Here is a 9,984-nt window from a genome sequence, read left to right as displayed (position 1 = left end):
ATAATAAAATAATAAAAAAAAATATTACTGAAAACTCTGAAGAACTTTAAGTGGTTTTAACATTATATCTGTTAATGTTTATCATATTTAAAATTAAATTTCTATGGAATTCTGTTACTCATTAAAATAACACACACATTGTATGTTAATATATCTTAACACTTCTTTTAAATGAAAAATTAACTTTTTTCCTTTAAATTTTTAATTGTGATTTTAACAAACTTTTACATAAAAGTTACATTTTCATTCATTTATTTTAACACATTTTCTTACCTTCCCCTCCTTTTAAAAGAGAAAATTTTTCTGAGAAGAGTCATTATTTATATTTTGCTGTGTCTTCATTGTCTGGTTTAATTGAAAACCACTGAGTTAACATGCCTGCATCTTCATTCAGTTCACATCATACATCATGTGTGGCCTTTGCAAAGCAGAACTGTAAGGCATTGAAAGTGCAAAATGCAAATGATGAGTTAGCAGTGTTATAAATATGGTTTTGACTTAAAAGACTTCCTAATTTTATTTAAATGAATAAATAGTTGATTCATCCTTTAAAGTCAGATATTTTAAAGCTAGAAATAACTTTATTTCATAATATTAAAAAATAGTTAACAGTGGGAATGTTATAATTTTTTCCCCCCAAGTGCACATTCCTTTCACTCAGTCTCTTATCTTCTATTAGTAAGAAATATATCAGTTTATAGTTACTACATCTGGTTTCTTCGTTTTCTAAATCAAATGAACAGAGGTAAAAATAGTTTTATACCAAGTATTCCTTCTCTTTTCCTCTTTTTTTTAATGTTGCTTTAACTTTTTAATAATTTTAACATATTCCATATTTATTGTTATATATCATGTTTTAGTCATCAGTGATTATGTACATTATGCACTGCATTAATTATATATTGCTTACATGGTAACAATTATTTACTTTTAAAGCATCAAAATTTTGAAGAGCAAATGCAAGGCATGAAAATTCAACTAATTCAGCTAAGTACTTTACTTCGATTGTTGGACAGTGGATTTTGCAGCTACTTAGGTAAGTAAATAAAAGAATAACTTGCAAATTGTAGAACAGTACACAGAAAAAACATAAGGTACCTCCTAAAGACCATATATATACAACTGCTGTTATCTTCCTGTTTTTCTGAGGAAGGAAAGTATGAGCTCAAACTGTCATATAACTATATTTTTTCTTATTTGATGAATTTTCAGAGCTATTAGCCTACATAATTTTATTTTTTAATTAATAAAATACCATTAAATATATAGAACTTATAATAGTTTTAGATGCATAGACAAATTCTGAGTTTAAGATAAGTCAGTGTATTCTGACATAATTAACATGAAGAGTATAAATGGTGTTTTTTTTCCTCCCCCTTCTATATAGAATCTCAGGACTCTGGATATCTTTATTTTTGCTTCAGATGGCTTTTAATCAGATTTAAAAGGGAATTTAGTTTTCTAGATATTCTTCGATTATGGGAGGTAAGTTCTTAAGTATATAATTTGATCATTACCATGAAAAATAGCCTCTGACGTTAAAATGGGTTGTTACAGTCTAACTAAAATTCCTGTGACAAATGTGTTCCAAAATTTGATTAATTTGTAGTCTCTTTAAGATTAGTGATCTTGATCAAAATATCTGGTCTTTTTTACGTCTTTTTCTACAAATCACAAGTCTCTCTGATTTGGTACCAAGAGGTGAATTCTAGAACTAATTTTCTAATACAGCTTGCTGCCTGTGGTCTTTCCTTAGAAGACTTGATGTGATTTATAGCCTTGCCACATTCTGGAGTAGGTTTGTGTCCAGATTTCAAGGATGTTTTTTGTTGGTTTTTTAAAAAAATTTTTTTTTATTGGGAAAAACATATTGGGGGTACAGGGAGGTGAGGGTTGGGGGCAGAAGGGTGAGGATGGGCCAGGATGCAGCTGCAGAGCTGCACAGTTTGTTCAGTGGAGGGAGCAGGTGAAGGAAATGATGAGGGTCCAGTGGGGACCAGATGCTATAGAGGAATGACAAGCATTTTCCAATGGTAATTAAACCAACTGTCTTATTGATTTGGGAATTTGATGCCAACTCTATGGCTTCTTCATGCTGAACAGGGGCGTAGATGTAAAGGGGGGAAGGGAAGACACTTTATCACCTTGCTGGTGGTCTTGGGTTAAAACTGCTTGCCTTCTTGCTCTGTTAGAAGATATTTTCCTGTCATTTGCTCCCCTCTGGACTGCAAAGTGTTTTCCCAGGTGGGTCCAGTGGGGATGGCTGGTTGAACCCAGAGGCTCCATCCTCCTTTGCTTCCTTAGCTGTCAGTTGTATTTCCTTTTTGTCACTGGCACTGAGTTCAGGGTCAGTTCTGGAGTAAAACTCAGTGTTAAGGTTACCTGTAGGAAAGGGAGCAAACCTAGAGAGAACAAACTTGTGAGTTACAAATAGAAGGGCTTTGAGGGTGTTGCTTACAGGTTTACTGGGGCGGGGGTAGGGTGGCAGAAGGTGGCCTAGGTAACATTGTCTGGATACCCTAGGCATTCTTTCCCCCCCCTTTCCCCACCCAGGGGTCAGATGGCACAATCTGGGGACTGAGGAGCTCACCCTGAGGGCCGCGACGGCTCACCCCGAGCCGAGGGCCAAGGGCAGCCCACGACGGCTCGCCCTGAGCTGGGGGCCGAGGGCAGCCTGCCCTGGGCAGAGGGCCGCGACAGCTCGCCCCGAGCTGGAGGCCGAGTGCAGCCCACCCCAGGCAGGGCAACACCCCCCAGGAGCTGGCTGGTATACTCCCTCTCCAGTTGCCCCTACCCCAGTCTGGTCCCCTCGCCTGACTGAGGACTCTGTGGTCAGGGATAGTGTTTCCAATACCAGCACTTCCACCTTTAACCCCCCCCCCCAAATAAGTGGTCATACTATATTTTGAAGTAGGTGTCACTGCCCTCCCCCTTTATATATGATAAAGGGAACCTGAGAATTGTGAACAGACTCCCCCAGGTCTAACCATCTTTTGGCAGAAGCATTCAACAGAACAAAGTATGTGGTGCATTTAGGATGTAGGTCCTCTTGTGCATGCTGCCACTGTTAAGGCCATCAGACTCACAGTGTCTTCCAGCAATCCATTGTATAGGTAATCGTCCTCTTTGGCCTGTCCAAGGAAACCCAAACCTTCAGATGGCGGGCATGCATCCCATCCCTCACCTCCTACGCAAGTGGCCAGTGGGGCGCCCGTCCCCCCCCAGCATGGGCGGCCGTTGGGGGCGCGCCCCCCCACCCCGCCGCACGGGCGCTCAGCATGTGCGCGGCCCCTCTTGGGCGGGTGGCCGGCAGGCGCCCGCTTGCCCCTCAGCTGCCATCCTGGCTCCAAGAAATCTCCCCAGAATAAGTCCACCTTGCGGCAGTGTGGTGGCTTCGCTGTACCATTCTTGAGGAGGGCTGGTGGCCAGCATCCATCCTGGGTGAGGGAATCCATTCATTCCAGCTGTGGAAGCCTCATGGAGCTGCAGCAGCTGTGCGGCGCATCACGAGGGTTTGGGAGCCACAGGAGTCACCCATTTCTCCTTGGGAATCCTTGAATTCCTGTTGTTGAGCCTCGATCTTCACTGAGGGCCAGTCATCAACTGTTTAAGTGTTCAATTATCAATAAGCTGAAGTCTGTGGAAGGCCATAATGGCCCAGCTTTAAGTGGTTCGCTACTCCCGCAGCTCACCATGCTGTCTCTGCCTCCGCCGCCATCTTGGATCTTTTTTACATAGATAGGATAGTCAGTTGAGATAACACTTAACTAGTTTAGAGTCTGAGGCACTGAGTGTAAGCTGAGCTGTGTTTTACTAATTAACAGACATTTAAGTTAGAGCAAAATACTGAGAATCATAAACATATGATTCAGTTTTTATATATAGCAACATTTCACCATATATGTTTATTTTTTTAAAATCAGTGGTATAGCTAATATATTCTTGAATCACCACTTTAATTCCATTTTGCTCTCTCCACTCTGTTAATCTTTTTGTTTATTTTTGGTATAAATGCCTAAGTTCTGTTCTGCAGCCAGGTCAACTCTTAATAAAAAAACAAATTTACTTTCTTCTCAAGCATCAGTTAATTGTTAGGATATAATGATTAATTTATGTTTTTAAATTACAGCAGAAATTCTCCCAAAGGAAGGGTAGATAGATGATAAACAGACTTATTTACTCAGTGCCTGCTGAGGCTTTTATACCTAGAAATTGATTCTCCCTTGAACTGTTAAGGACTGTAATGTCATTAGAGAAGGACCTTTTACTCACATGCTCCTCTGTCCTAAATTAGAAGTAAAACTCACATTTTGTACTTAGAATATTTTCATGTTGATCAATTTTGTTATGTTAGTACTTCAATTTCTTTAAAGAATAGACTGAGAATGTTAATACTATATAGCTGCAAGAACTCCTTATTCTGTATTTATCAAATAAATCAGAAATATTATTGAAACGTTTAAGGTTAATTGCATTGTAATGGAATGTTCAAAAATTGGATTTGGTTTGAAAATCAATCACTTTGATTTACTATTTAAGAAATAAAAGCATTTTAGATGCGCTTTAGTAGTATTGTTTTAGCAACTCCTTTCACATTTTCAGAAAAGGTGTTTTTAGTCACTTTATTAGGGATCTGAGATTTGAGAATATTCTCTATACTTAAAAAGAAAAGGAAAGCTGCTGGCCAGATTTTTTTATGTCATTTTGGATGTCTGATTCACTATCACAACCAGGGATACTCCCTTCTGTTACATAAATGAAATAAAGATTTTGCATATTTTGAATATATTGGGCTTTGTTTGGATATTTTTAATTCTATGCACTATATAACTGAGTCTTTTTTAATTTCTAGAATTTAGAGGGGTTTCTTTTCCTTTTCCTCTAAGGACTGATGATGATTTAAAACTGAAAAACTAAAAGTTAAGAAAAATATTAAAACTACCTTTAGCCCTAGAACTATCCCATTTAATACTTTAAACTTAATCTCATGGAAATAGTTCTCTAATATGTTACCATATTGATTAGGCTTAATGATTTCCTATTTTTCATTATCTGAAGAGCCATTTAAAAAAAATTCATCCTATTCATATAATGTTAAACATGTTGTATTTTAGAATAGGGTTCTCTTACCCATCAGTTCTTAATTGAGAAAAACTGTGAACAGTCCAGCATAGGCAGCCTTTGTTCTGCACTAATGTCATGCAGAGTTCAGCATTGCATCTATGAGAAAAATAATTTTAAAATTGATAAAATTTACCAAATAGTTCTGGGTTTTTTTTATAGGTCATGTGGACTGAACTACCATGTAAAAATTTTCATCTTCTTCTCTGTTGTGCTATTCTGGAATCAGAAAAACATCAAATAATGGAAAAGCATTATGGCTTTAATGAAATACTTAAGGTAGCTATTCCTTTAATTTAAATTTTGATATTTTGCCTCTTATCTCTGTTTGGTATTATTGATACATGGAACATTCCCTTGTAGCCTTTTTGAATCTCTTGAATAACTTAAATTACCTCAATCGTTATTTAATGCTATAATCGACCCACTGAGAGTCAACTTATACAGATTGTTGTTGTTACATGCCGTCGAGTCGCTTGTGACTCATAGCGACCCTATGTACAACAGCCCTAAACTCCTCTCTGTCCTGTGCCAGTCGCACTGTCTCTGACATTCCCATCTCAAGTGACTGAATCAATCCACCTCATAGAGGGCCTTCTTCTCCTGCGCTGTCCCTCCACCCTCCCAAGCCTGATGTCCTTCTCCAAGGACCGGTCTCTCCTCACAACATGTCCAAAGTATGTTAGATGGAGCCTCAGAATCCTTGCCTGCAAGGAGCCACCCGGTTTAACCCTCTCCAGGACAAATCTGTTTGTTTTCCTAGCAGTCCATGGTATTCTCAATACTCTTCTCCAGCACCACAGCTCAAAGGCATCAATTCTCCTTCTATCCTCCTTGGTCATTGTCCAACTCTCTGATGCATAACAAGTGATTGTGAATACCATGGCCTGTATCAGATGCACCTTAGTCTCCAGAGAGACACCATTGCTTTTCAGTACTTTGGAGAGGTCCCTAACAGCAGACTTTCCTATGGCAATGCGCCTTTTAATTTCCTGGCTGCTGGTACCAAGACTGTTGATTACAGAGCCAAGCAAACTAAAGCTGTGTACAATCTCAATCTCTTCACCATCCATCCTGATGCTACCAGTTGGTCCAGTGGTGAGAATCTTTGTCTTCTTGACATTGAGCCTCAATCCATATTGTAGGCTGCAGTCCTTGAGCTTCTGCAGCAGGCACTTCAGTTCCTCTTCAGTTTCAGCGAGCAGGGTTATGTCATCCGCATAACGCAGATTGTTGATAGATCATCCACCAGTCTTGACCCCACATTTCTCCTCAACCATCTCAGGAACAGGTTTGAGGCCTTGAACACTAATGAGTGAAGATCAGACGAGTTGTGGGAGGATATCAAGGGTATCATCCAGGAAGAGTGCAAACGGTAATTGCAAAGACAGAAGAGGAAGAGAAGACCAAAATGGATGTCAGAAGAGACTCCAAAAATTGCACTGGAGCACAGAGAAGCCAAAGCACAAGGAAGAATTCAAGATACTAAAGAGTTGAATAGAAGATTTCAAAAGGCAGCACGGGATGACAAAGTAAAATATTACAATGAAATGTGCAAGGAGTTGGAGTCAGAAAATCAAAAGGGCCTAACTCGCTCAGCATATCTTAAGCTCAAGGAACTGAAGAACAAATTCAAACCTCGAGTTGCTATAATCAAGGATGCTTTCGGCAGAATATTAAATGATCCAGGAAGTATTAAAAGAAGATGGAAAGAATATACTGAATCACTATATGGAAAGAAATTGGCAGACACAGAAGAATTTCATGAAAAAACACACGAGAAAGAGCCTATGGTGATGAAAGAAGTTTCAGGCTGCTTTGAAGGAAATGGCAAAAAATAAGGCCCCAGGAATAGATGGTATACCATGTGACATATTTCGGCTACCAGACGCTGCCCTGGATGTGCTCACCAAGTTGTGCCAAGAAATCTGGAGAACAATCACTTGGCCAACTGACTGGAAGAGATCTACGTTTGTTCCCATTCCAAAGAAAGGTGACCCAACAGAGTGTGGAAACTTTAGAACAATCTCATTGATTTCACATGCAAGCAAGATTCTACTGAAGATTATCCAGAAATGACTGGTACAGCACATCAGAGAACTTCCAGAAGTCCAGGCTGGGTTTAGAAGGGGTCGTGGTACTAGGGATATTGTAGCTGATGTTAGATGGATCTTAGCTGAAAGCAGAGAATACCAGAAGAATGTCTATCTGTGTTTCATATACTATGCAAAGGCGTTTGACTGTGTGGATCATCACAAACTGTGGCTGACTCTAAGAAGAATGGGAATCCCAGAACACTTGATCATTGTAATGCGAACGCTATACTTGGACCAGGAGGCAGTCATCAGAGCAAAGTATGGGAACACTGCATGGTTCAAAATTGGGAAGGGTGTATGCCAGGATTGTGTCCTATGTCCATAGGTTTTCAACCTTTTCAACTCTTACATGTAGTTTATTTAAAAATAAAAAAAATTGTAGTTCCATGAGCTTGTTAGCTGTTCTTTATTAAAAAGTGGAAATAATCTGATAAAAGGTATTTTGAATTTCCTGGTTTTTTAAATATTATTTTAATATTGTTGTTTTAAGTGTTTTATCTTCTGCACCAGATGCTCTGCTGAAGAAGGAGGGGCAATCTCCTGTACCAGTCAGATCCAGTTTGATTGTACACAAGATATAATAATTTTTTTTTAAAAAAGTGTTTTATCTACAGTGAAATATAACTGGTTATACATTGTTTATATCTTGTTTTTCATTGCCATTGAACCGGAGCCAGCTCGTAGCTGATGCTCCAGTAAGTTCTCAGGGTTGTAAATAATCACATGGGAGGATATTGTCCATCTTTCTCCTGCAGAGTAGGTGGTACATTTGAACCAGGCTTTGAGTAGCAGTACAATTCCTTACCACTAAGCTATTAGAGCTCTGTATTGCTCTACTCTATAGTTACATAGTAGAACATAATAATACTTTGAGTTTCAGATTATAATTTTATTTTATTCATGCATTTTAGCATATCAATGAATTGTCCATGAAAATTGATGTGGAAGATATACTGTGCAAAGCAGAAGCAATTTCTCTACAGATGGTAAAATGCAAGGTATGTTGTTGGGTGTCATTTTCTTTAAGGCGACTAATACTCATCCTGGAAGCAACACATAGAAACCTTCCTGATCCTCCACCACTCTCACAAAATCCAGCATTTTGATAGTCATTGTGTCAGTCCCTTTTTGGCCAACCTTTCCAATTACAGGTGTCTTTTCCCAAGGACTAGCTTCGCCTTATAAAATGTACAAAGTGAGACTAGGTTTCACCAAATAGTTTTTTGGTGTTTTTTTTATTAATTTTGATGATAGTTTACAGAGACGTAGGGTTTCTAGTCATTCATTGTTGCAGTTTTCTCCCTGTCCACCCTCTGCCCCAATTCACTCTTCTCCTAGAAAAGAAAAAGAAAAACTCTTTCATTGTTACGTAATCCCTACCCCCAAGTCACTCCACTATGCAGCCTTCACTCTGGACTTCTGCAATTACAAGAATACCCATTCATATTGTCCTTTTTAAATAATTCTCTCCCTCATCTGTTTCAGTGCAGTATACATCATTCCGCCCCTTCTTTTCTATCTTCCTTCAACCCTGATGTCAGTCCTGTTTTACAACAGTGGCCCTGTGCAATATTTGTCCTTTTGTTACTGAGCTATTTAACTCAGCGTAATGTCCTCCACGGTCATCCATTTTGCATAATATTTCGTGAGTTTCTTGATTTTCAGTGATGCATAGTATTCCATTGTGCGAATATACCAGAGCTTCTCTATCCATTTGTTTGTTGATGGGCACGTGGGTTGTTTCCAGCTCTTTTGTGAACAAAGCTGCAATAAACATGGGTGTGCATATATCTTCTTGGATGACAGTTAAAGGTTTCTTTAAGGTCACTCAATAGTCTTTTAAGTAGTTAAAAGGTTTCTGTGTGCTTGTTTTTATGGTTTGTTTATTTTAAATTATGATCTTGAAAGATTTTTCTTCTGAAAAGTAAAATAAATGAGGAAGTTATATAATAGACTTAATAGGACTTAATTGAAAACAGTTGATGTTCATTTGCCAGCTAGGAAGAATCTAAAAATTAGGGAAAATGGTAAAAGTAATGAAACAATTTTTAAGGCAACTGTGGTAACTATGGAATTTTTTTCCATATTTTTATTGGTTTGCGTACAATCATTCCTATACATTATGTTTTATGCATGTACACTATATTTCATACAATCTTTGATTTACATTTTGTTTTGTTCATATACAGTATGCTTTATACAATCATTCATGCCCATCATTACCTGTCTTTTTAAGTCCCCACTGAATCTTTCCTATTCCTTCTCCACCCACTCACTAAGCTCTGCTTTCCTAGTGATTTCTCTCCTTCCCCCTTTTCCACGCCTTTCTCCATTTCCCTATCCCCTTCTCCTTTTGAACATTTATACACATCTTGCTCAGTTTAACATCTTGCTCTTTTAACAAAAATGGTCTTAATATAGCATTTACCCTCATGAAACTCAGTTATTTCACTCATTTAATACTCTCTAGACTCTGCCATGTTACATAATATTTTACAAAATTAATGTTCCTTAGTATTGCATAGTATTCCATTGTGTGAATGTACCACAGTTTCTCAGTCCATTCACTTGTTGATGGGTTCTTTCCATTTTCTTGCTATTGTGAATAATGTTGGTATGTTGTTGTTGTTGTTGTTACGTGCCATCGAGTCGCTTGTGACTCATAGCGACCCTATGTACAACATCCCTAAACTCTTGCTCTGTTCTTTGCCAATTGGACCATCTCCGACACTCCCATCCCGATTATCCCAGTCACTGAATCAGTCCA

General features: G+C 38.4%; 1 protein-coding gene across 2 annotated transcripts in view; it reads left to right on the top strand.

The window, feature by feature from the left end:
* TBC1D15 (TBC1 domain family, member 15) overlaps positions 1 to 9,984 on the top strand; it is a 137,493-nt gene that overhangs the window by 116,332 nt on the left and 11,177 nt on the right. For both annotated transcript variants that reach the window (XM_006882569.1, XM_006882570.1), the window contains 4 exons: positions 937 to 1,036; positions 1,388 to 1,485; positions 5,284 to 5,400; positions 8,129 to 8,215. In XM_006882569.1, coding sequence (XP_006882631.1) covers positions 937 to 1,036; positions 1,388 to 1,485; positions 5,284 to 5,400; positions 8,129 to 8,215 — 402 coding nt within the window. The remainder of the gene's footprint in view (positions 1 to 936; positions 1,037 to 1,387; positions 1,486 to 5,283; positions 5,401 to 8,128; positions 8,216 to 9,984) is intronic.

The sequence above is a fragment of the Elephantulus edwardii genome, unplaced genomic scaffold, assembly GCF_000299155.1.
Source record: "Elephantulus edwardii isolate Elephantulus edwardi_28Jun2011 unplaced genomic scaffold, EleEdw1.0 scaffold00021, whole genome shotgun sequence".
In the NCBI taxonomy this organism is placed as follows: domain Eukaryota; kingdom Metazoa; phylum Chordata; class Mammalia; order Macroscelidea; family Macroscelididae; genus Elephantulus; species Elephantulus edwardii.
Note: the sequence above shows the minus strand (reverse complement) of the source record. Positions and strands in the feature narration are given on the sequence as shown.